General features: G+C 41.5%; 2 protein-coding genes across 2 annotated transcripts in view; both read left to right on the forward strand.

The window, feature by feature from the left end:
- ZCCHC4 (zinc finger CCHC-type containing 4) overlaps positions 1–3444 on the forward strand; it is a 50789-nt gene extending 47345 nt beyond the window's left edge. The window contains exon 13 of the mRNA XM_047092007.1: positions 2865–3444. Coding sequence (XP_046947963.1) covers positions 2865–3000 — 136 coding nt within the window. The 3' untranslated portion in view covers positions 3001–3444. The remainder of the gene's footprint in view (positions 1–2864) is intronic.
- An 8066-nt stretch (positions 3445–11510) lies between these two features.
- ANAPC4 (anaphase promoting complex subunit 4) overlaps positions 11511–27129 on the forward strand; it is a 33231-nt gene continuing 17612 nt past the window's right edge. Inside the window, exons 1-15 of the mRNA XM_047091593.1 lie at positions 11511–11755; positions 14720–14825; positions 16562–16694; positions 18455–18529; positions 18652–18678; positions 18771–18815; positions 19441–19525; positions 20199–20303; positions 21819–21902; positions 22993–23079; positions 23488–23552; positions 24283–24325; positions 24435–24511; positions 25976–26076; positions 26158–26209. Coding sequence (XP_046947549.1) covers positions 11627–11755; positions 14720–14825; positions 16562–16694; positions 18455–18529; positions 18652–18678; positions 18771–18815; positions 19441–19525; positions 20199–20303; positions 21819–21902; positions 22993–23079; positions 23488–23552; positions 24283–24325; positions 24435–24511; positions 25976–26076; positions 26158–26209 — 1214 coding nt within the window. The 5' untranslated portion in view covers positions 11511–11626. The remainder of the gene's footprint in view (positions 11756–14719; positions 14826–16561; positions 16695–18454; positions 18530–18651; positions 18679–18770; positions 18816–19440; positions 19526–20198; positions 20304–21818; positions 21903–22992; positions 23080–23487; positions 23553–24282; positions 24326–24434; positions 24512–25975; positions 26077–26157; positions 26210–27129) is intronic.

The raw sequence follows: 27129 nt of genomic DNA on the forward strand, positions 1-27129 counted from the left end.
TCCAGGCTCTGAGCTGTCAGCACAGAGCCTGAGCAGGTCTTGAACTCATGAGCCATGAGATCACGAGCTGAAGTCGGACGCTTAACCAATTAAGCCACCCAGGTGCCCCAAGTCTTTTTTTTTTTTTAATGTTTATTTTGTGAGAGAAAGAGGCAGGGAGGGGCAGAGAGAGAGGGAGAGAGAAACCCCAAGCAGGCTCTAAGTGGTCAGTGCAGAGCCCCATTTGGGGCTCGAACTCACGAACCGTGAGATCATGACCTGAGCCTAAACCAAGAGTCAGACACTTAACCAACTGAGCCACCCAGGCACCCCTACCTGATAAGTCTTAAATAGTATTACTTTTTTCTCAGAATAGACTCCTGAACTGTTGACAGTTATCTTCAGGTATTTCTCTCAAAAATTTTTCATAATGAAATTGACAAGGTAAAATTTTTTCTTTACAATTGTAAAAAATAATTTTAATAGAGGCACTGGGTGACTCAGTCGGTTAAGTGTCAAACTTCGGCTCAGGTCACGATCTCGTGGTTCGTGTGTTGGAGCTCCGTGTTGGGCTCTGTGCTGACAGCTCGGAGCCTAGAGCCTGCTTCACATTCTGTGTGTCGTGTCCTCTCTACCCTTTCCCTGCTCGTGCTCTCTCTCTCAAAAATAAATAAACATTAAAAAAAATAGATATTTTATATTTTAGCATGTATGGCATAAAAGATATTTCATAGCTGTCTTATATTAATTTGTTTTTTTCTGAGTTTGATTTGCCTTTGCTCCTGAACTGGAATGATGCAAGCTCCCTCTTGTGGTTAATCGTTTTTATCATTACATAAATACCTATAATTTAGAGAACAGCTACTAGGTCAATTGAATTTTAAGGCAAAACAAAACAATTGATTTATACTCAATCAGTTCAGCTTATACTCATGTGAAAAATTTATCTCCGGAAAGTTTTGTTTATTCATATTAACAAGTGAACATATTCTTCTGCTTTTGTTTACTATGTATTCTAGTGAGGTCCGGTTCGTGTTTAGTTCTTTTCGTAAGTGGATAAGCCAAAGAAAATTTGTTCAAATTCTGTATACAGGCACAAACAGCTTCACTGACTTTGCCATCCAGACATTAGACTTCATTAAGTTTGCTAAATCATCCCTTGTCAGAACATTAGCCTACTTCAAATAATGACTGGAGGGAAAGGAGGTTTATATAACATGCACAAAACAGTGTATGACTGTAGCATTTGTTTTATTTCTGAACGGGTAGGCTATCCGAATCCATAATGCAAAATCTAAATATGGAAAAAGGGAAAGTTGTCAAGCAAAAGTCTGAATAATAGTCATGCGGCACTACTAATAACAGCTCATATTTGTTTCGTGCTTACTGTATGCGTAGCATTTTACATATCTGAATAATTTATAGCAGAGTACATAGTATCAAGGTAATTAAGAACACAGGTTCTAGGATCAGGCTGGCCTGCCACTTCTTCATTGGACGATTTCATAGCCTCGGTTTCTTCCCCTAAAAAAAAGCTGGGGGAAGGAAAAGGAAAGGTGACCTCAGCCTTGTCTCAGTCTCCCAGATCCTTGGAGTCAAAGATTATGCCCACTCATTTCCATCACTTAATAGAGATGTTGTGTGGACAGAAAGCGAGGCTTGAGTTTCCTCCACTGAGGGATTATATATTGTTTATGGAGCTTCTTTCCTAGGTTTTGGTCCTGGGCAGATCAGAAGGAAGGTTTTCCCTCGGACTTGTGGTTTAGGAGAAGTGCATCTCGTGACCGATACTGCTGGGTAGCCTTGGGGATTTTCCAGGTTAGCTGGTGCTGGCAGCCCCAGCATTTTCCTTGGTTGGTAATGTGATAAATGGCATGATTCTGTAAGTTTGGAGAGAGAGAATGAACGGACAAGTAATCTTTCTTAGCTATAGATTGTCCGTAACTTAGTTCAGAGAGTACCAGAAGCTAAGGATCTGTTTTGTTCTGGTGTGCTTTAGTGTTTTTAGGGGGTGAGTTCCATCTCGTTTGTTTTGAAGCTAGTCTTTCGAGAAGACAGGGACCACAAAATATGGACATCCTGTGTGGCACTTGTCCAGACTTTTACACTCACTGAGGAAGAGAAAATTAGCCGTAGGGCTTATAAGATGGGCCTCTGTTAAGTGTTGTCAGTTTTTCCATCGTGCGATTTCATTTCTCCACCTCTGCTAACTGTCGAATGTATCGGTCCTTTTCCTGAAAAATGTAATGCAAGGATTTGGAGATTGAAGTGCTGAGTTGAGCAGTACAGACATACCAAAACCAAAACAACAGCAAAAACAAACAAACAGACAAAAAAAAACAAAAAAACAAACCAACCAAACAAAAAAACCCTCCTAACTCATTGGCTTTACTGTTTTTACAATTTAAAGGATCTATATCCCAAGTATTATTTCAATACATAATCAATGTAAACATTGACAAAATATTTTGCATTCTTTCTTCAGCATCCCGTGTGCACTTGACATAGGGAGCACATTGAACTCGCCCTCACCACATTCCAAGTGCTTGGATGCCACATGCTGGCTAGAGGCCACCGGATGGTTCAGCACAGCAGCGGTTTTTCCTGGCTTGACTATTTACCTCTGTGGTGTGTTTGTCTCGAATAGATCGTTCTGAATCTGTAGTAACCGTCTGTCAAGGAAATTTCTTTACTCCAGCATATTGCTTAGTGAGGCCTCAGACTATGTCCTTGTTATTATGATTAGGGTTCTGAGGATTTATGCTTAGGATACAGTAAATTCTTTTCCTCCTGTTTTCTTATTTGGTCAGCTGGTTAATTAAATCCCAGCATAATTACATACATCATGCTTATTCTACAAAATAATTCAGCACCTTCTTTTTCAGAGCTGTCAGAAAGCAGAAGCAAAGAAAAAGTAAGAAGACGAAAATGGAGACCGTTAAAGAGCAATCCATGAATCACACATCTGTTACAAGGAAGAAGAAAAGGAGAGAAAGAGCCCATCAATATCTTTGCTCTTAAATGTCCAGTGACTTGAGAATAAGAAAGATTTATAGTCCAACCTTTGATGCCATTTTCTGAAAGTGCCACACTGGACTTAAATTCTGTCGCTTTCAAAGGTATGTGCCTTTTGAAGCCAGAAAATAGGCAGGTGGCATTTGTTGCTGTCTGGGCCCCTCAGCAGCCTCTCTGGAGACCTGGGGAGTTGTCCCATCCTTAGCTGGTTTTCCAGACCTCTCCGTGTGCCTTCTTTCACTCTCCAAATCTGTCCCAGTCGTATCATTTTGACCTCTTTTGAACAATGGGCATATAGCATTCTTTTGCAGAAAGTGTCAGAAGAGGAATGAAAGGGGAGACTTGAGGTCTTGTTCATATTGAACACGAGTGTGTTAAATTAGACACAGGAATGTTGTAAGTCAAACATCAAAATACTGTATGATGGATTAAACCCCACTTGCAAAGAAAGGCACAATGAGCAATTATTTGGGGACAAAAACTGAAGATGATGGGAAGAATTTTGACGAAGATAGTCTAAAGATATCAAGACTATCATCATGGCTTTATGATTAAATATGGGTTTTTCAAGTACTTTTTGCAGTGTCCTTTGATGGTATAGAACCACTTAACTGTTGTGGAATGAATGAGACATTTAGAACTATAACTTGCTCTGTCATCTCAGTATCTTTTAAACCAGGCAGTAATTTTATTTCTTAAAAAAAATTTTTTTTTAATGTTTATTCATTTTTGAGAGACACAGAGAGAGCATGAGTGGGGGAGGGACAGAGAGAGAGGGACACACAGACTCTAAAGCAGGCTCCAGGATTGGAGGTGTCAGCGCAGAGCCCGATGTGGGGCTTGAACTCACGAATCGTGAGATCATGACCTGAGCTGAAGTCGGATGCTTAACTGACTGAGCCACCCAGGTGCCCCAGTAACTTTATTTCTTTGTAAAAGTAGTAGCAGAAGGCAGCATAGTTTGGGGATTAAAACCTCTCATTCTTGTTCTGATGAACACTTCCTGACTATATGTCCTTGGCCAGGTCATTCACTCGTAGCCCGATTCGTCATTATTATTATCATATAATTACTGTATTATGTAATAATAGTTATACCACAGGCTGTTTTCTGTGATTATGTTAAATGAGGCACATGTGTCTGGCTCTTGTTCAGTTGGTGAGAAATGTTAAGTGCAGATGGGTGGGGTTGCAGCCCTAATGGTAATCATCTGGTGGTCCAGTATCAGCAGTGAAGGGACTGGGTTTGAATTCTGAGAACAAACAGTTCCTCTCCCTATTTCTCTCTAGGTATCTGACATCATCTCCTTAAGATCCCATAGTTTTGAATGGCTTGCATTTGCATAATGACTTTTCTCCTATTCCCAAATAGTTGCTTTAGAGCAGGTTTGGAGGCATGCTTGCTTGGGCTTAGCTAGAGCCCTGTGAGTAAAGGTACAAGAGCTGCACCCCATCTGGCATGGAAATTCCTTCTGGTCTTTAAGTTAGGGCTGTTGGATGCGTGATGTGGAAGGCACAGCGTGGGCCCTGATCAGCTGATGGGGGTGTATATCCGGCCACATCAAAAGATGAGCTAAGCCCCTGGACTTAACATGCATCAGAAAACTCTTCCCTTGTCCCCTTTTTCCACGGAGGTTGCTATGGTGGTCAGAGGGGTGGATTTAGAGGTGACGGGGTGAGATGTGAACCTTTTGCCGAATCATTAGGAGTGTTCCTTTCTCTGATTCAGCCATGGGCGTGAACATTGCCTGACTTTCACGGTGGCCCCTGATACCATGCTAAAATCTCTGGAAATCTCCTTGGAAACGCAGACACCTGAGGGACCATGATTCCTCAAGAATCAGGTCCTGCTGGCCAGGGGTTATTATCATCACCCCATTTCCTTAGTTTTAAGGTACCATCAATTGTAAAATGCACTATTGATGGGATTGTAACTTTTCAGGGGGAGAAACCCCATAGCTTATTAATTGTGCATGTTAAATTTTAGGTATATCCTGTTTCAGAAATATTGAAATGTGAAAAAAAGCACATCTTAGAATTGAGGAAATCGGGTATTACTTACAATCAGGAATTATGTACTTTAAAACTTGAACTTCTTAGGAAGTTAAAAATAAGAAATCCGGTGATTCTGTTCTTCTGTTCAATTAATACTAATTTTAAGGACTAACCGCTTCTTTCTTTTCTCAGGGAATAAACTAATAGGATATAAAAATGTCTCTGGGAGGTAAAGTGTGATGGGAGATGAGGTCATTTGTTCTAATTAGAAATCTGCATATCTGAACATTAAGATACCTACCCAAATCACCAATAGAGGAAAATCCCTAAATCTGACACAGAGCTTTTTAAAAGGATGTTTTTCTTAAGTTATTACAGCTAAATTTAATTCCACTTCTTGCTTCTATTACAAAATTTAATGACAGCCAGAGTCACTTTGTAGGCCTTGAATGATCAGATTTCAGGTTTTTTTCTTACATTTAGTTTGATATTTAGACTCATTTATTTCTCCAATCTGCCCCACTGTTTTCATCTCATTCCCTTTGCTCTGTTGGGACTATATCTCTCCATATGGCCCAGTCCCACTGTCTCCAGGGAAGTGTTCTAGGAGTCCCCCTACCAACCGCTGCCTTCCTCTCTGAACACTTGGGAGTTCTGCAGCCACACCTGAGGCACTTTTCATGTATTGTTCTGCCATTATATGTACAGATTCTATTTCCCCAAAAGATTGCGGTTTCTTCATGTCACTACCCATTTTATACCATCTTCTGTAGGTGCTCAAAAAATTTGATGAAGGCATGGAATTTTCTAGAAGTTTTCAGATGGTGGGTGTGTTACTTTGCTAAGGCTGCTATAACAAAATATCACAGACTGGGCGGCTTAAATGACAATAATTTATTTTCTCACAGTTCTGGAGGCTGGAGGTCCAAGGTCCAGGTGTTGGCAAGTTTGGATTTCTGATGCCTCTCTCCTGAACTTATCTTTTTGCCGTGTCCTCTCACAGCCTTTCTTCTAGGCTTGTGAGTCCCTGGTATCTCTTTGTGTCCAAATTTCCTCTTCTTCTAAGGATATGAGTAAGGTTGGATTCGGGCCCACACTAATGGCCTCTCCTTCTTAAGGGCCCGATCTCCAAATATAATGCCATTCTGAAGTACTGGGGGCTAGGGCTTCAACATACGGATTTAGAAGGTATGATTCAGTCCCTAACGGTGGGCCTGCCTAAGATCTGGAGAGGGCTTGGTCTTCTGTCCTATAAGGACTCAAACAAGGAAAACACACCTAAACAATATTGGGAAGTATTTAGAGTCAGTGCGAAGACTGTCCTGACACTGAGGGTTTAGATGTATGTTTCGGGTTGGGATGTGCTCTGTGAGCAAGATTGGCAGCCTTATCTAGACGGCTTTACACGTAGAATAATTCAGCTTTCAAAAAAATAAGAAAAAAAAAAAAGACAGAAGAAGAAGAATTCAGCTTTGAAGGTGATTTTAAGGAAAACACTTAAGTTGACGTCTGGCTCCTTCAAAGTGATCTATAAAATAGTAGGCATCTACGGGAAGTTTGACTAATTTTTAAATATCAAATCATAGCCCACAAAAGATCCTGGTCTGGTGCTACCTCCTTTTCACAACGTCCTTGCTGGTGTTTCCAGTGGAATAGTATATTTCTTGCCAGTGAAATAAAAATGCGCATGTGTGTGTCTTTTCATTTCTCCTTCTTTTAAGGTACTTAAATTATGCCCTGCATTAGATCAGTGTTTTTGGACTTAACTTCCTCTGTTCAGATTAGAAGCTTTGTTGGTAGCAATGGCCTGTGGACACCGTGGTGTGTGTTCACTGGCTCCTTTCTGGAGCTGTGCCTTGCACCCAGTGATGTCAGAGACAGCCAACTGCTGCACATGTGACTTCACGAACCCTCCCTACAACCCCGGGAGGCGGGTGGCCGGGCTACACGTTTCCTCACCCACCAAGCGGTAGCTGCTCATAAATGCGGATTGAGTGAATGGAAGTGCCATGTAATATACTTACTCCTTGGTGCCTCAGAACCCTAACTGAGCTACACGAGTCAGAAGCTAATACGCTTAGAGCTGCCTAGGTAAGGAAAGCTTGAACAAAATGCAAAGAAAATCCAATTTCACCTATTTGATGCAATTTTAATTGAACATTAGGACATGGGTTAAATTACTTGAGGGTCAGCTAAGAAGGTCATTGCAATACACTGAAGATAAGATCTCTACAATTTGATTTCAGGCGATTCAGTATAAGTGTTAACTCAGCAAGACTGAGGGGAAAAAGCACCCAAAGTGAGCAAGCAGATCTTGGAGCTCTGAGAGAGGAGTTTTATCCCATTAGCCAGACAGTCACGAGATTCTCACACTGTGGAGTTGCTTCGTACCACGGCAGACTAGAAGCGTCACATCTGGTGGGCTCCAAGAAAACTGAGCCTCAGTAGACGGGCCCAGTTTCTTCACCTGTGAATGCAGGGGTGAGGAGTAGGAGAAACCAGGGAAATCAGACTGAACATTTTATATGCTTCATGAGGACAAAAAGAGACAAAGGGCTTGCCTGTTAGCTTTGCAATTAATTAATTAACTAATACACAAGCCAGGTAAATCAAAGAAATTGAAAAGAAATGTCTCCACTCCTACCTCTCAGAGATAACCACCATTCCAAAGATAGGTTTTTGTATAAATAGCTACACAGACAGAAACACTCTAAAGTTTCCCCCATGAAAATGGGAGTTGGGAATACATACTATTTTGTAATCCTCTTTTTTATCAACATCTGGACATTGGTTTATACTTACAACAATAGTCTTATTCTTCAGTATGGATATAGTGTATTTTTTAAAATCAATCTCTCATGGTTGGACATCTAAGTTGTTTATATGTTTTCACTCTTGTAAATAACCCTATGATAAACATACTTAATGGCCAAATCTATTGTCTTAGGATAAATTCCTATGCATACCTATATATACTTTTTTCTACAGATGGGAATCACGGGTTGGTCTCCGAATTTCTTCCGTAGAGACAAATAAAACACCACGAATAATTGGTACAGTGTAGACTCACTCTGCCAGGATGGACCATCTCCCAAATGCCTTTCATACTTAGAACTACCCTTTGCATATTTGTGATTGGTTGTCATATTGAGGAGTGTTGATTGATGGCTTTGGCGGCGTCTTTTCCGCGCTCCCTGTTGTGTGCCTGCCGTGGGGTTTGGAAGAGAGATGACTGACATCCTCTCCAGCTCTTGGGGAAGACTTTTTACTGGGCATATTCTGTACCCGTCACCTGTGACTGGTGTCAGACATGCTTGTGATAGGGGTTGGTCTAATCACAGCGCAGCTCGGGACTTCAGTCTTGAAAAGAGCCCTTTGTTTTCTCTCTGAAGGCAGAAGCATGTAGATCCGGTTGCTGTGGGTGGCTTTCCAGTGACCACAGGGGGAGCCAGCCTTATGATGAGGTACACCCTGAGCTTGGTCCCTGGGGACACCAAGTGGCTGGATCTAGCCTGCCTTGAAGTTGGCCCTATTTCTGGACTTGTCATTTACAGGAGGCACTACTTTCTAGTTATTACTTGTGCCACTTTGAGTCAGTGTTTTTTGTAGCCTAACAAATGCAGCCATGGAGGACAGAGTCTAACACCTATCTTCCACATTTATCTTTCCAGCAAATTCGGTCAATTTCTTATTTTATATGTTTCACCTATTTTATGACTTCAAAATAGATCTCTCAAAATAACAGTCACTCAGATGGCCTAGTTTAGTCACATTCCACATGGTTCCGTCTTCCGTTCCTGTATCCAGTGACTCCCACATATCTGCTCAGGCCCTGACTTCCCCCCCCTCAAACCTGCAGTTCCAGCTTCCTGTCGGCTACCACAGATTTTCACACCGGACCAACACCCGAGCACAGTCCTCACTCACTCAATCCTTTGCCCTGGTCTGCTTGTCCCGGCTTCCCCTTCATACTTCTCTCATTACCTCCTCCCTAATCCGGCAATGACCATTTCTCCATCCCTGAGTCTGCATGCCTCAACATCCCAACCTTAGTCTTGACTAATCCCTCACTTTCATTCCCTCAGTCCAATCACTAATCAGTTCTTATTATCCTACTTCAGAAACGTCTCTGGAATTGTGCCTCCCCCAACCCCTACCTAGTCTTCCTGCCGTCTTTACCTTCTAACTCATCATCACCCCTGGCACAAGAATTAAGGTCTTGAGTAACCAATGAACCGGTGTGATGCTGTTAACAATATGCCCCCCTCCCGATCCGTTGACAGCTGTCTGGCCCTTCAAAATTCAACCCTGTACCATTACAACACGTGCAAAGATGTCCAGCATGAGCTAGCCCAAGGGGTTGCAGTGGTCAAACAGACTAGCTACCAAAATGTTCATTCAAAAACACCTAGTTCTTGCATTGTTTTTCCCCCTCGAGCACTAGGAAGAGGATGTACAGAGCATGGAAATTCTTCTTAGACTATTTTCTCTTCCGTTTTCTTCACACACACACACTCCCCCCCACCCCACCCCATGCATTTCTATCTCCTTAAAAAGCACCTGGGCATTCTTCCCTTTTCCTGTTGATGCTGTGCCACAGAAGCACAAGTAAACCAATTTGCCAAAGCAGTGTTTCCCTTAGAGAACGGGGAAGTCAAAGAAAAGGAGCGGGTGAGACCCAAATCTCCTTTATGGGACAGTGAGCAAAAGGCTGGAAACACTGTTAGTGGCGACTTTGATTTCCAGCGCCCCCCACTCCCACCAGGACACGCGACGTGCTATGGCCACATAACATCGTTTGCTGTTTCCTGACCACATCTGGAACCCCACACCTACACCGTTTCCTGTGCTGTAACACCTTCTGGGAAATTCTCTGGGAATGCTTCTACTCTCCTCTGTCTGCTAGCACCAGGTGACTCCTCCACTGACAGTCCTTTTCATGTGCTGTAGGAGGGTTCAGAATCAGGATAACTTCAATTTTAAGAAAATGGGCATTCAATTTTAAGAATGTTAAGTGGATAGATACTGCCCCCCCCCGCCCCCAGTATCCAGATTATCCCTGCTACCCCAGAACGTTAACACTTGAAAACGCACTTCATGGATACCAAAGGTAAGTCCATTCTCACCTTAAAAATGTTGCCTCCAGGGGCGCCTGGGTGGCGCAGTCGGTTAAGCGTCCGACTTCAGCCAGGTCACGATCTCGCGGTCCGGGAGTTCGAGCCCCGCGTCAGGCTCTGGGCTGATGGCTCAGAGCCTGGAGCCTGTTTCCGATTCTGTGTCTCCCTCTCTCTCTGCTCCTCCCCCGTTCGTGCTCTGTCTCTCTCTGTCCCAAAAATAAATAAACTAAAAAAAAAAAAAAAAAAAAAAAAAATGTTGCCTCCAGAAGAATTTGGGGGTCATGCTAAACTGCAGCAAAGGTAAGGGAAAAAGCCTGCCTCTGAGAGGGGGCAGGGTAAGCATCAGATAGGAGTCAAGAACAGTGCCACAAAACAAGTGCTTCAAATCTTTGTTGCTGAAGCAATTAGTCTACCTCTGGTACTTCCCAGGGGATATCCAGAGAGAGGGCAAGAAGATAGGGCTTGTTAAAGTTGGAAGGTTCTATCGCTTCTCTCTCCTTCCAGCAAGGGAAAGAAGTGAAAGGTAGATGGGTTTTCTACCAGAGATTTTTAAGTTCCAGAATCACAGGACGATCCGGCCCCATTCTCTTAACCAGAGTCCTAACTTCTGTGAACTTTTTGAACATGCTGACCTTTAAATTTGTCCTGCACAAAGAGACATCTTACAAGTTGGCCAAGCTGACCGGTAAGCCTTTTAGGGCAGAGCCCATGCCCTGTGCGTTTGTGGATCCCGGATACTTCGTCCTAGTAGATCCTCGGGTAGCTCCGAGGCCACAGCCCCCATTTTTTACGGTGGGGCTACTCCCACCAATAAACTGTTGACGCTTACTGGGATAATCGGGATATATGCCTACTCACAGGTTTTGGAGCAGGGCCCTCCCACCTTGGCTGCAAACTGGGATCACCTAGAATTTTAATATATATTGGGTCGCATTCCGTATCAATTCTCTTTTAATTGGTCTGGGGTGCTACCGGGGCGGGGTTAAAAAAAAAATCTCTCCAGGTGATTCTAACCGGGACTGAAAACAACCCGTTTACAGGCTGTCAATGCAGGCACCGGCCGATGAGGACCAAAAGTTTGCGCTCCTTTTCCTACCCCCGCAGCCCCTGAGGCCTCACTCCCAAACCTACGCCTGCGCATCGACGCCCAGGGGCGAATTTCGGGGAAACGGGCCCGGGCCGGCAGGCGCGCGCACACGCTTGTGACCACGCCTCACCTACGAGCAGGCGTGCGGCCTCGGGGGCGCGCCCGCGCGCCCTCCGCCAGCGCCGCCTGGTCCTCTCGCGAGGAAGTCCGGGCGCCGGAAGTTCCCGGAGCGCGCGGCGGCGGCGGCGCGGTGCGCAGGTTCGGGCGCGCGGTGGGTGGAGGGAGGGAGAGGCTCCCGGGCCGCGTGGGCCGCTGAGGGGGCGGGTCTCGCAGGTACCGCCGGGGTCGGAGCTCTCCGGCGAGGCCCGAGGGCGGGGCGGCTGCGGGAGGCCCCTGCCGGCCTCCGACTGGGGTGTCCTTGCGGGGCCGCCCCCATGTTGCGTTTTCCGACCTGTTTCCCATCCTTCCGGGTGGTGGGAGAGAAGCAGCTGCCGCAGGAGATCATTTTCCTGGTCTGGTCACCCAAGCGGGATCTCATCGCTTTGGCCAACACGGCGGGCGAGGTGAGTGAGCCCGACCTGACAGCGAGCGCGTTGCAGACTGCCCCAGCCTCAGTTTCCCGTTCTGTGGACTTGCCGGGCCGCCTGTGTACCACGCCCTTTCCAAGCAGCTGTGAACCTTAAGTGAAAGTGTAAGGGCCCCTATAAAGGAAGGATCATCGATGGGCCCATTTTCCGTATTCCATGGCAAAACCAACAGTTTTCGCACAGTGCTGCATTCCCAAGTGTCCTTGAGTCATTTATTTGTTAAATGGGCTTTTTAAAAGCCCATAATGCATCACTCATGAACCAGACATAGTAGTAAAGCCACAGACCTTACCCTAAATTTGCTTAGGGTTTAGTAACAGAAGAAAGAAGAGTTACTGTCATCCTGTAGCTGCAAATGTGCGTGCATGTAGCCGCCACAGAGGACGTGTTTCAAAATCTAGAATCTGTTGTCCAAGCTCTATACTGTGGGTCGGATAGCTACCTCCTGGTAAAAATACCTTTAAATTTAGCAAGAGAGTGAAAGGTCCCTGAGTGTCCTCAGTGGGCATTTCTTGTTTGTAGCTTCATCAAGTCTAAATCCGCTGTGTCTGCCTTTCTTCCGAGAGTTTTTAATTACCTGGCAGCCATTGTGTAAGGAAACCTTCAGCTGTGCATCTTTCCTCCTTTGGCCTTTTGGCACGTTTCCTGACAGTTGCCTGGCCAGGTGGGAGTTGTGTTGTGTGCAGACAAGCTTGGAAACTAGGTGGTAAGGAACACTTAGCAGCCTGCAAAGCTGCACCACTATAATGACTCCTAATGACTTCTCACCGGGTACGCATGTCTCCTCTCTCAAGTCCCTCCATGAAATCTGGTCTCTCTCCTTTGCCACTGTCCCTCAGAAATCCTCATGGTCTAGAGAGGATTGCAGACAGTACAGCCACACAGCTCCTAGTGTAGGAGGGACGGGCGAGAATGGGGCCTGAGTGCGACTAGGTGTGTGGGTGTAATAGTGGGCACTTGTTTCCATGTTCTCAGTGAAGAAGAAAGAGCGCTGTGTAGGATGGAGAAGAAAATATTGGACGTTTGGGGAGAAAGGGGTATGAAAGGCTGACAAGGCAAGTGGACTAGGGAAGTGTAGTAAGATTGCTGGTCAGTATTAAGAGCCACGGGGGGTTGGTGGTCTTGTAGTTTGAGAGGGAACCTAGTGAGCATAGTTGTGTCTCTGCTGTTCTGTTGGACTGTGTGGGCGCAGGCATGGTTGGGTTTAACCAGGGTTGTTTTGCAAGTGTGACCTAGCAAGAGAGATGCAAGAGAGTTAAAGTTACACGGGAGAGGAGCGATTGTAATGATGAACCTTGGATTCTAACATGATTAAGTATGGAAGTAGCATGTGTGAGTGAGCGACAGTAAGTGGAATCAGTGGGTTGTATGACATGGTTCCTACCCTGTGGAAGAATTGCAGTTGGTTATTAGTAGGGATGAGCTGGAAGGATAGAGGCACGATGTAAAGTGGGAGGTTTGGAACATTATGGCGGCACTTGTAGCTGAAATGATGACAAGGTTAAGGGCATGACCCTGGGAGTGACCGAGGTGAGTTGAAGACGCCATCATTAGAAGAAAGGCAGTTGAGAACGGAAAAGCCAGGACACCGTAGCTCTTGAAATCTCCAGGAAAGATGATGAATAGCGTTGGGGAGCATGAATGAGGCAGGGAGGAGTCCAGATCTTCCAGGAATGAGGAGAATGGCCTCGGGGTCTATAGATGACTGTAGTTAAGAGGGATAGTAGGTAGCATGATGTGACTGGGTCTGATTCACAGAGGATTTTAGAGAAGAAAAGTCATCCAGAAATGGCATCGGGCATCAAGGAGGAAACCTACTTCATCTCCTGGCCGGGTAGTATGGGGAACATGGGGTACAAAATGGCTGTCATCTGAGAATCCTGAGAATCCTGTCCTTGGGTGAGGAGCATGTTTCAGAGAAGAGAATGAAGATGACACCTTAAGGGTACCTGACCGTGAATTCCAGAGGGCACAGAGGAAGCGTTTCAGAAGTGGGGAATGGCAGAGATGGGCTCCAAAAAGCACTGAGCTTAGTGGATGAAGGATTCCTTGGGAGGCTTGGCTTCCCCGTGGGGGCCCCTGTACTGAAGAGTGAAGGGCGTATGAGACAGGGCAGGGAGAGGGGAAGCTGTGGTGTGGGGAACTGAGACGGTGTGGAAGGGTCTTCGGGAGCATGTGCAGTTTTGAGGCCTTTTCTTCCTTCTTTTCAATGGTTGGATAGAGGATAGAGCAGGGGCAGCCTTAGTTTTGACTCAGTAGGCACCATCTTGACCCTCCATGGTGGGAATTTACCCAAGTGGAAGTGGAAATTTAGAATAAGTGACCTGTCCAAGCTCTATGACCATTAAGTGACACAGCTGAAGTTCAATACTGAGGTGTCTGATTCCAAGTTTAGTGTCATTTGACCATATTACAGCTACCTTTCTAGTGCTGTTTATGTTATTTTTTTGTCATCATCTTCTTGGACAACCTCATTCCTTACTAAAAGATAAGTCTCCTGTTGACCTAGAAGATAGGAAAATGTGTAGAGTACAGGATCAAATTAGATCTTGTTTCACCCATCTTTTTGAGTATACCTTAAGTTCATTTAGACCTTTCTAAATTCTAATTTCTTCTGATAGTAAATATTATGCTTGAGATTGTTTTTTTAAGTTGTTTATTTTTGAGAGAGAGAGTGTGTGTTTGTGCATGCACATGTTAGTGGGGGAGAGGCAGAGAGAGGGGGAGACAGAGGATCCAAAGTGGGATCTGCGCTGATGGCAGAAAGCTCCAGGAACCACGAGATCATGACCTGAGCCGAAGTCGGATGCTTAACCGACTGAGCCACCCAGGCACCCCTACTTGAGATTATTTTTAAAGATGTTATAGCAGGGATCTAGGTTTATTTCATCTTTGGAAATGGAGTTTTTATTTTTTGCCATTGTATCTGCTTTGTCTTAGGTATTACTTCATCGACTTGCAAGTTTTCATCGAGTTTGGAGTTTTCCACCAAATGAAAATACAGGAAAGGAAGTGACCTGCCTGGCTTGGAGACCAGATGGCAAACGTAATAACTGGATTATTTAAAAATACATTACTATTCACAAGAAGAATTTTGTAAAGGAATCTTATTTCCAGAAAGAATTTATTGTGCTTATTATGTTTTTATTGTATACTTAATATCAGTTTGGAAACTTTGTTTTTTGGAATGCTTTAAAGTGTTTTCATAGAACTGAGATTAATTTTACTATGTTGTTTCTTGGCAGAGATCTCTCTAAAGAGAAATCTGACTTCTTGGCAAAGATAACTCCTAAAGTGAAATCTTTATTTCACTGGAATATGCAAAATACTTAAGTTTTATTCTTTATGCTGTTTTGTCCTGCACTGATGGCCCAAGCTCATCTTCCATTCACTAGTCCATTCAGTGCCACTGTGGCCTTTTCTCCCAAAATTGTATGTTAACATTAAATGTGTGGCTCATAAATATTCTGTCTTCACGAATGCTTGCCTCACCCGAAGGACTCTCAGCTCTGACCCCATTCCTTCCATTTCTGTATGACCTTTCTCCTGGTGCCCTTTATTTTGTAGCTTGTTATGGCTTTGACAAGTAAACTCTCTCCTTCCCTGTTGTTTTACAATGACAGTAGTTATTTGAGCTGTTGTGCACATACAGTCCATACAGTGAGATGCTGTAAATTGTACAGCTTAAAGTTCATCTGTTACCATTGGTGCTTTAAGAAGAAAAGCTGAATTGTTTTTGTAAAATGATATGTATTCCACATCGCTCATTTTTTTTTCTTGTAAATATAAATGAGTATGCAAAAACACCCTGAAAGCCTCAGCTGTTTCTGGCTGTACTCCATTTATTCAGCTCTTGTTTTATCTTTTATTTAAAAAAAAAAAAAGTATGTGTAGAATTAGAGGGTTTTTATAAATAACATCATGAGATCTTGTACTATTCATCCAAAAACACCAGAGTCTCAAATATAAATCATGAAAGTCAGTGTATGTTGATTACACTGTGTATGTATACACACACACACACACACACACACACACACACACACATATAGATAGATGATTTCTTAATCATTAAAAAATATGCTTTGTGTTTTTGGACAGTGAAATAAAGTTTTGTTAGGTAGTGATTATTTCAAGATTGCTTTAATTTGTTTTCAAGAGGAGACCTGGATTGCCTCACATCCAGCAAAATTGCATGTGTTGTTATACAATGAAACTCAAAGCCGTCTACTTAGAAATTCCTAAATTTGGTTTGTTATGAAGATATCAATGACTTATGTGGAGAAACTGTACGATATAATTCAGCCACAGTGAAAGGAAGAACTCACCTCAGTATTTGATGGCCTTGTTTCTCATTAAGGGTTAGAAACAAAAGAAATAGAAAACCTTCTAAGAACCAAGCAGATGGAATTACTTCCAAGACAAGCAAATCTTGGTGATATGCTGTTGTTTATCTGTTGAGACCTGTTCTGTATCTTCCGCTTGGTAACAGGGTTCCGGTCCAGAGGCTTTGAGGTGTAAGATGTTAAGTGCAGCACACGAGAAAGTAGTAAGTCGCTCATGAACGTTTGAGCATTTGCAAATAAGCTTAGATAACAGCAAAACTATGTGCAAAGATATCTTTCAGTTTTTAAAATATTATTTAGAGGAAGGATTTTTAGGTTAAATAATTTCTATGATTATGATGCATTTGAAATAGTAAAACCGGACAAGAAGTGAAATAGCCCTTTAGTTTTCTGGAACGTTGCTATAATTTATCCTGATTGTTTCTTCTTGTTTCAGTTTTGGCCTTTGCTCTTGCTGACACCAAGAAAATTGTTCTGTGTGATGTAGAAAAACCTGAAAGCTTGCACTCTTTTTCCGTGGAGGCTCCAGTTTCTTGTATGCATTGGATGGAAGTGACTGCAGAAAGCAGGTGGAGTCCTAAACAGAGAACCCCGATAGTTACAGCAGGGCAGTCGTGCAGCTTCCGTTTTTTAACATGGAGACTTAAGACTCTCTGAGTGTTGACCCTGGACACGTTGCATTTAACTTTGGGTTTTAAGTTTATCAAGATGACATTTTTTTAATGCTTTGTTAGATTTTTTTTCTTCTAAAAATGTGTGTTTTCTTTACTGGACCAATAGTGCCTGAATGGCTAAGGTTTTTCTTTGCTTTTTTATTTTTAGGAGTTTATATCAGTGATTTATACTTTCAAGTAATAGATGTTAAAATTACTAATTAGCAAATTGAGGTTCTGTTTTTCTTTTCACCATCTATTTTTGGCAGAGCTTTGTTTTTTTGCATCTTAGTAGATATCCTGAGTACAAAAAGTGCTAAATTGAGCACTCTGTTCTGATGCTAAATGAGTTCTCTCTGTATCCATGGTCCTTATAGTTTCCTTGCTTCATGAAAATAACTTTTTGCCTTAGTCTGCAATCAAATAATACACCAGGCTTGCAGTAAAGATGGTGTAAAGGATAGGTGGGTTTAGCTAATACTGAAAATAAAGGTTTTTTCTTTTTTTAGGAAATATGGTAATTTTGTTTTCAGTAGCTTTTCCTTTCTAATTAAGTTTTAAGTTAATATCAGATTAACTAAGGGCGGGTCTGTGAAGAATTGGATAACAAGGATGTAACGTGGTGTTTGAAATTCACTATAGATAAAACAGTGAATATAGCAAATTTAGATATGTGCTACCCATCATCATCAGGGTAGGCAAATGGTCACATGAATATATAGATGCTTAGAGGAGCAGAGTATGCCGTGTCATTTCTGTGACATTCCAGGTACCTGCAAAGTGTATCCCTAACATACTTTCTACTAATAATTTAGAAATATAATATGGAGATTCCAGGGTCTCAAAGGGCACCTAGTTTGTATGAAAGTGGAAAAAAGGTTTGCCAAGTCACCACTTTTTCACCTTTTCACTCATTTATTACTAACCTGAATATGGAGGTAGAATTCAGAAGAGGGGATAAATAAGACTTACACTAAACCCTTGGTTTGCAAGGTCCAGAAACGTGCTTGTAATCCAAAGCACTCGTATATCAAAGCACATTTCAAGAACCATTGGCTCAGTTATGATCATGTGACATTTGGTGTCAGGTGCAGCTCGTATTGCAAGACTTCTCTTGTTTATCAAGTTAAAACTTATTAGAACTATTTGCTCCTCTTGCTGAACACTTGCAGAACAAGTTACCCTCAATCCAAGGTTGTACTGTATTTCAGAATACGTAGTATTATCTCATATACCTGCCAGGTTGTCAGTTCCCCAAATGTATATAAGCTGTTGAACCCACAGTTAAATGATACAGTAACTGTGGTGTTCTCTAAAATTATTCTTGGTACTCATATGTTCATAAATATCATAAATTCTTAGTATCTAAAACTGAATACCTAGAGAAAATTGTTGATTAATGTTTGTTCCTCTAAGTATAAAGTGGCTGGGTTTTTTTGTTTTTTGTTTTTTTTGGCAGAAATAAAGCCCCTTGTAAGTGAGGAATTTCCTATTTTTCTGTTTCCTGTTTGCGATTGCCATAATGACTGTTTTACAATACTAAAATATGTGTGCATCTGTTTACTTCATAACGTATGATATATAAAACTGAGTATTTCTTTTAAAAATACTATTTTTTAATGGAAAGACAGGTAAAATCTTTGGTATTTTTGTAATGCCTCTGCTTTTCTTTTCAGTGTTCTGACATCCTTTTATAATGCTGAAGATGAATCAAATCTTCTCTTACCTAAATTACCTACACTGCCAAAAAAGTAAGTATCAGAGTTTAATTTCATCGCAGATTTCTCTTTACTTTTAATACTGTGATACTTTTCTCGTGTGTTTTAAAAAATACATTTCTGTTGTTTTTACACCAGTCTCTGTTTTTCTCTAGTTATAGCAACACCTCAAAAATATTTAGGTAAGCTCTGCCTTTTTGTTTTCAATTAAGATAATCTTTTATTAGTTGAAAGATGTAGTTGAAAGGTAACCTAATTTATTTTTATATTTTAGTGAAGAAAATTCTGATGAAATTATTAAGCTTTTGGGAGACGTCAGGTAAATCTTGCAAAGATCTTAACAAGTCTCATGTCTTTAAGTTGCTACTTGAGGCAGAATTTAGGGTTTCAAGGGCAGTTCCTTTACTTGTCATGGTATTTCATTGCTGTCTCAGAACAGTATACAGGCATTAGTATCATTTACTTGTTTTTGTGTGGTCTTGGATTGTGTCAAGTTTAATAATGCTATACTGTACCTTGATTTGTTTTAATAAGTAAAGGAGGTAGAAGTTACTGGAGTTTCTAAAATTTAAGTTTAAATATTCCAAATTTTTAAAGCCCCTTTAATATACATGTAGCATCAGAGCCATGATAAAGCCGATGGCACTTTGTGTTAGAAAGGATTGTGTTGTGATTGAGAGTATATAATGCAGTGGTTGTGAAAATACTGTATCCTTATTTTACTGTAAACTGATGCTTTTTAGGCTAGAGCAAATTTATCTTCCTTTGAAAAAAGGAGTATGCCTACTATGATTGAATATGAACTATTGGAGAATTTGGTGTTTCAGCTTTCCTGTAGGGGAGCCTCAGCTTGCAGATTATTTGAGAGCAAGGACAATTTCTGTCTCAGTTTAAGAACTTGATCTTCTCTGTTGTCCTCAGCTTGTTGCATTACTTTTAATTAGGCTGAATATTCTTGTCCTGGGAGGAAGCTCTGGATTTATTGAGCTTTATGCGTACGGAATGTTCAAAATTGCTCGAGTCACGGGGGTAAGTTTTCCTTTAAAATTTTCGATACCATTTCTCAGAATATACCACCCAGAATACACCAGCCAACTGATTTATGGGAAAAGAATGAGACACTAGCCTTTTTTTTTCTCCGTTTCAGTTATTGGAATTTTTCATTGTTAAATGTTAGGAGAATAATTTTCTTACTAAGATAAAATAGTAGTCCTATGGTATCGATGAAGAACAGGGACTGTTAGTGGAATTAGTCAAATTTTTGATAATGAAAAGATGTGTGGGACACACTTGATGATGATTGAATGTTTTTGTAGCCTGTAGTCCGGGTGGGAGCTACAGTTTGTGATCGTGTGAGGAACATCACAGAAGCCATCTTCCCTTCGTACCGGGTCTGCCGTGGTTAAGTCTCGGTCTTCTCTGTTAGCTTTTCTGTCCTCTTCTTGCCATTCCTGAGAGGGATAGGAAATATCGTTGGCTCTCCAACACTTGATTTGGGACCTTGATGGAGGGCTGTGTGTGTGTGTGTGTGTGTCTCCTTGTGGACGAGGCAGACACATACCTTCGTGTCCCACATGCGTGGGAGGAGCCAGGCATGTGTGTTTCTGCTTTCAGGGCTCTGTGAATTTTTGTTTCCTGTATTGTAAGCAGATGCAGCCTAGCAATAATACTAAACAGAGCAGGGTATTTGACTGTTTTACAGATCGTCGGTACTTGTCTTGCATTATGTTTATCTAGTGATTTGAAATCGTTATCCGTGGTCACAGAGGTTTCTGCAGGTGGTGCTTCAGAGGTTTCATACTTCCAGGTGAGTATTGAAACTTGGTCACAGCAGAGAGTAAATACAGATTTGTAAGGTTTTGATAGGTTTTTATTATCCTCGTCTTTGGATTCTAATGGTTATTAAAACAAAGCAAAAAAATGACAACAGCTTGGAGCTTCTAAATCTCATATTTAGAATCTTATTCTAGTGAACAGTTATTACCATGGCCCAGTATGGTTTTCATGGAAACAGTGTTTTGATGGTTTATTAATGACCATGTTAATTGGCTGCTAAACCAGTTTATCTATGTACCAAGTGTGTTCTTAGGACTCGGGTCCTAATAATAATAATAGCTAATATTTATTAAGTGTTTAATATGTGCCAAGTACTGAGTGATTCATTGTAGTCCTTTTGAATCCTCACAGCCACTTAATAGGTAGGTTCTGTTATTATCCCCACTTTATGGATAAGTAAACGGGCACGCAGAGAAACTGCAGCACTTGCTCGGTGTTGTCCTACATTTAGGAAGTGACCCTGGGCAGTCTGGCTCCAGAGTTGGTGCTCTTAACCGACACATTTCCTCTTGTGGACGATGATCATTTAACGCTGGCGAAAACTTTCTGTGCTGTATGCTATTTGTATTGTAGATTGTGGAAACTGTGTCGACTTCTATGGAGTATTTAGACTGTGCCCTTGCCTTTAAGAAAATCTTCCCTAGATTTTCTTTTTCTTTTTCTTTTTCTTTTTTTTAAAGGTTTTATTTTTAAGTAATCTCTACACCCAGCGTGAGCCTCGAGCTCACAATCCCAAGATCAAGAGTCGCACGTTCCACCAACTCAGCCAGCCAGATGTCCCTTCCCTAGATTTTTATACCAGATAACCCAGCCGCTTAGCCTCAGGATGCATGACTTCCCAAACAAAAGTAGAACAAAATGATGCAGAATGCGCTGTGTAGGAGGCTTTCTGGTATTCATCGTTCTGTCAGAGCTTGGGGGGACCCTGGACTTCCTGATTCCCTGGAATAGTTGTTCACATTTGCTCTTCCTCTTAAAGTTCTGTGGAAATAGGACTTCTAGGATTGCATTTGGTGCTATACTAAAATGATTCATTATTTCTTTGAAGTTTGTAATGGATATTCTTTTAAACAACAGCTTTATTGATCGATAATTCTTGTACCATTGCAATAGATATTTAATACGTGTTTATCAGGAACATACAGTTTTTAAAAAACTTTTTATATGTATTTGTAATCATTTTTTAAATCCTCATAATAGTGTTAGGAAATAGTGTGTAATCTTTATTTAGCTATGGAGAGGGGATTGCTAACCTCGAGAGGGTGAGCTGTGCCTGGCTAAACATAGCCGATTAGAAAATCCTAAGGTTCTGTTCTGTTAGGCTCCAATGGAGCAGAATTCGGTCATCATCTTTCTGATAATTTAGACCTCGACTCCTCTTCTAAACTGGAGGATTTTTTTTTTTTTTTTGAGCTGGGAGGGACTTTTTTTTTTTAATCTTTAAAAGAAGTGTGTAATTATAACTCACTTTATTTTGATTTTACAGCTTGAAACCAATCTATTGTACTCTTTCTTACCTGAAGTAACGCGGATGGCTAGAAAGTTTACTCATATTTCAGCTCTTTTACAGGTATTTATTTGTCTCGTTTTATGTGAATATTTACTCTAAGTTTTTAACAGTCTATAAATAAAACACAGATTTTATTCTGTAAAGCTAACTATCTGTGGTGTAAACATGTCTATTTGATAATCTAATAATAAATATCCCTTAAAGCAAGAAAAAGGGATTTAATTGAAAATCTATTCCCACCCATCTCTTTTTCTCCAGAAGGAAAGAAAAAATTAGTTTAAATCTTTTGAAAATATTCCTGTGAGTGAAATAACATTTTTGAATTTTAATTTTTATTGCAAATAAAGCATTATGGAAAACAGCTCTCATACCAGTTTGCTTTTTATGCATAATAAACCCACCCCATATTAGCTTGTGGTACTGTAGGTCAGTGTAGCCCAGCAATTTGGGCTGGGCTCAGCAAAAGGTTCTGTTGTTCTGGGCCAGGTATAGCTCATCTCAGCAGGGCCTGGTCATGTGTCAGTGGTCAGCTGGCTGGTCTCAGTGTCCCTTACTCATGATGGCTCCACATTTGTCATCTCCAGACGGCTCGCCCAGGCTTGTTTGTGACATGGTGGCCTCAGCAGGGATGTCGAGGGCAAGTGGACATGTGTGAAACCATTTGAGGCCTTGGACTCAGTGTCAGTTCTGTTTGTTGGTCATAGCAAGACACGAGGCCAGCCCGGATGTCTAGAAATGGACCCTCTATAGAGGAGCTACAAACAGTTGGGTCCTTCCTTTTTCAGTCTGACGCAGTCACTGACTTACTTGATGTGAAAGATTTCTGGAGATCAGTGTCTTTTTAAGGATTCTGTTTGAAAATTGAATAGCTGACTAAACCAGCATTTTGACGGTTAGTGTACATGAAACATACATAAAAAGCTGGAGGATGTCTGTTTTACCAGATAAAAATTTAATTTCAGAATGTTTGATGGTTAAGTGATTATCAAGCATTAGCTGTGGTCTTCTCTTTCTCAGGCTGAGTTAAAAATGATTGAAAGTAAATTCTGGATTTCTTTAAGATAGTTGAGAATAAAAAGCATATATTAGCACGTTGATTTACGTACATATTTTTTTTACTGTTTTATTATTTTTTTCTTCTTGATAACAGTATATAAATTTGTCACTAACATGTATGTGTGAAGCGTGGGAAGAAATACTGATGCAGATGGATTCTCGTCTCACCAAGTTCGTTCAGGTACTGTTGGTGACGTTTTCCCTGGAAGGAGTAAAAGAGTGCATGATGTCCTCCTTTGCTTTATGAGATGCCAGGGGAGAACTGGTCCGATTTGGAAAAGGCTAAGGTCAGGATTTCTCGCAGATGGCTCGGTCTGACCTCACGCTATTTCCCGAGAGGACAGGCTTTCCTCCCACTGGTACAGTGTAGGTGGGGACAGGTTGTGGAGTGGAGAGTGGGGCCAGGGGTGTTGGAAGAGCTGACCGGCCATTTTCCGTTAACTGATAATTCACGTAATCAGTTTAAATATGGATTTGAAGGAAGGTTAAGGAAAAGGAAGGGAGTCCTGCTCCTGTAATTTTAATTTTGAATCACACATATGCTTATCATTTTCAAAATACGCGTCATTATTTTATCCGTTTTGTCTAGGAGAAGAGCACAACCACTTCAGTGCAAGATGAATTCATGCACTTGCTGTTGTGGGGGAAAGCAAGGTAGTAAACTCACACTAGTTGCCCTTGCTTTTTCTTCTTTTTTTACAGTAGTTTTTTATTTCAAAAGTAATTCATATTCATTGTAAAAAAAAAAAAGTAGAAAATTCTGGTGCGCGAGAGTAAAAAATAGTATATATCTTTCTAGACTTTTGTATGTATTTTTTTATGTAAATGTAATCATTTTCTGTGTCTGCAATATATATATTTCTAAATGTATAAAAACATTGAATTTTATATGGTCAGATCAGTCTTTTCCTTTGCAGTATCTGCCTTCATGTTATTCTTAAAAAGGCCTTTTCCATCTTAAGAATATTCAAAGATTGATCTGTATTTTCTTCTAGAGTGTTTTTATGGTTTATGTTATATTCTATTCTCATGTTTCAGATGTGATTTATTTGGTTATATGCTGTGGAAGACTGACTTCTTTTTCTCTTAAGGTTTAGATAATTGCCCAGCGTAATTTATTGAGTATCACACTTTGTCCTTAGGGGTTTGTTGAAATGCTGTTTTAGCATTCAGTACCTGTTAAATGTAGTTCAGTCTGTTTCTGGACTTTATTGTTTCATGTTTTCTGTCCTTTTGTGAGTATAACAAAGTCTTAATTTTTGTTGGACTATTTCTTTTTGTTTATTTTGTTTAAAAATGTTTTTGCTTTGAAATTTAAAAGTTTTAAGTGATGCATTCACATTTTGAATGGAGAAGACTAAAAATACTTTTCTTTTCATTGTAGTGCTGAACTTCAGACCCTCTTAATGAACCAGTTAACAGTAAAGGTGCAGATGAAGTATCTTTTTATGTAAATGGCTATCTTCACGTGCTTAATATTTTTTAGAGCACCATGCAATATCTTACATGCTAAATATATTTTTTTCTTTTAATTAGGGCTTAAAAAAGCTTGGCCAGTCTATAGAGTCATCATATTCCAGTATACAAAAATTGGTTATAAGTCACTTACAGAGGTATGAAGGTGGTGTTGAATTTTTGGTGTTGCATCTATATGTACGTGGTGTCGGTGTTCCTTCATCATCTGGCATTCTCATTTTGAGCCTTTTCTAGCTAAAATTGTTGCATTGGCACTTGAGGGGAATCTCGGAGTGCCCAAGATTTTTAAAGAATCAGTAATGGTAATGCTGCAAATCATTTTCAGACATCTTTTTACCAGTCTAGGTTCTCTGTCTGGGCTTTTCTCAGCCAGACAACCAGGAGGTATATTTTGAAAAAGGGATGTACCCTTTTTTGAGCAGTGAAGTTAAATATGTTTATCATTTTAGAGTTTACGAAGCATACTGTTTGTTTTGTACATTTAACACCCTGACAAGGTATTGATAATTATTGTCCTCCTTTTTACACAAAAAGAAACTGAAATCCAGAATGGTTGTATGGCTGGCCTGAAGTTACTAAGTGTCACAATTAGACTGTGTCTCTGACCTTTAAGTCTTGTTCTGTTTCTATCCCCAGCTCCCTTGGTGAAGCAGTTTGCATATGAATGTTCAGTGTTTCACTTAAATTTTGATAAATTCCTTTATGCTGAGTGCTTAGCCCTTTCTACGTCGCCTGTCCCTTGGATCACTGCAGTGCCCTCTGGCCTGGTTTCCGGTCCACAAGGACATTCGTGCCCCTCAAATCTATTCCCCACAGCAGTTCTGATCATGTCACTCTTACTTAAAAACCTCCAGTGCTTTCTTGTGGCTCTTAGGACCTAAACCTTTGCGTGGCCTTTAACACGCCTGCCTCTCTGCTTCATGCACACTGGTGACCTTCTCAGACTTGACATTTTTTCTTCCTACCCAGGGCTTCTCTGCATCTGTCTTGCCTTCTGGGACGCTCCCACCCAGTTCTCACTCAGACTCTTTAGGTCTCAGCTCAAATACCACTTTTTCCGAGAAGTCTTTCCCAATTCCCCAAATTAGGTTATTTCATTACACCTGCATCGTATGCATTTCCTCCAAGGCATTTATGGTAGTTGGAATGATACCCTGCCTGACTGTGTGGCCGTGACTGTCCTCCCCCTTAGACTGTCAGTGCCATGAGGTTTTGTTCACTATTATGTCCCTAGCACATAGCACAGTGCCTGATCTGAAGTCGGAGCTTAAACAATATTTGTTGAATGTTACACTGATGGCTTTTGGGTGAATAAGATGGCCACACGACTGTCTTAAAAGCGCCAGGGCTGACTGTGGAACATAATTTGATCTTACAGAATTTAACCTTATGTTCATATATTCATCTCAGTCACGATGACCAAATGATTCTGCTACTGTCTTAGAGAAAATTTTGAGAAATAATTACTTCTCATAGAAAGAAAATTAAGGTTGCTTTCAGTTTTTATTTCTGGAAGTTTAGAAATGTTTAGGCAAGGTAGCCGGTGTCTGCCACTTTGATGATGGTAGTGACAGTAATTTATTTCTGCTCCATTTTGATAGTGGCTCCGAGTCTTTATTGTACCATTTGAGTGAACTGAAAGGAATGGCTTCATGGAAGCAAAAATACGAACCTCTTGGACTGGATGCTGCAGGAATCGAAGGTAACTTAATTGTTCCATAGAATACATTAAACACGCTTTCCTCATTTGACAAATGACATGTAATTATTTATTTCTTTTTAGATGCTATTACTGCGGTGGGTTCTTTCATACTAAAGGCAAATGAACTTCTTCAGTAAGTATGAGGGGTTACCTGGCGTCATTGACCTGAGAACACTTTACTCTTTGTTTTAGAAGTAAGAACCCAGCAAATTTTCATGATTTTCTTAAAGTGAGTTTTTAAGTTTTTATCAAAACTGTATCTTTACAGTTTAAAGATAATTAAACAAGCTAATAACAAGAGTTTCACCAATTAGAGTGGCATTTTACTCTCCCATCAGCCTCCCTCTGAGCCCCTCTGCAGATGCAGAACGAGAGCAGATGCAAAGAAAACAGCAAATGTCCCTTGAGGGGTTTGGCTGTAAAGGAATGGTCAGTAGTTGGGAGCCGCTGTCGGGTCTGTCTTCTTACGATGGGATAAGTTAGAGCGTATTTATGCATGATGCCATGTTCTCCTCAAAGGGGAACAAGTGATGCTGGCAGATTGAGGAGAGGATCGCTGGGGCAGGAGTGTGGGAGGGGATGGCCATGTGGTGCATGGGGGAGTGGGCCGGAACAAGAGCTTATCCACAATTACAGGAGAGAAGGCTGTGGGAAGGGACCCAGATGCTAGTACATGAGCACGTGGGGCTTGGGGACATTCGTTTCCCGTTGTCCTGATTGTCTTAATGAAATAGGAATGTTCTGTCGGCAGCTGAAGGTAAGGGTGGGGAAGTGGTTTAGGAATAAAGGAAAAGCTGTGACCCGGTTGTCTAGCGGGAGGGTGAACAGGCGGCTAAACAGGCGGCTGCTGGTGGTGCCGAGGGCCCTTGGTTAGTGCTTATGAATGAGTGTGGAAGTGAGAGCCGTCCCTACGGCTGCAGGGTTTCTCTGGCTGGGGTCAGCTGACAGTGCTGGGGCACGGAGCAGGTGAGCGGTCAGATTTGGTAGGCCTGGTGACTGAGGGGAAGCGACGGGAGAGAGGGAATTAAAACCAGAGCATGATTAAAATGAACC

The sequence above is a fragment of the Lynx rufus genome, unplaced genomic scaffold (assembly GCF_022079265.1).
Source record: "Lynx rufus isolate CCGP_SWC_20201006 ecotype Redwood Valley unplaced genomic scaffold, mLynRuf1.p SCAF_3, whole genome shotgun sequence".
NCBI lineage: Eukaryota > Metazoa > Chordata > Mammalia > Carnivora > Felidae > Lynx > Lynx rufus.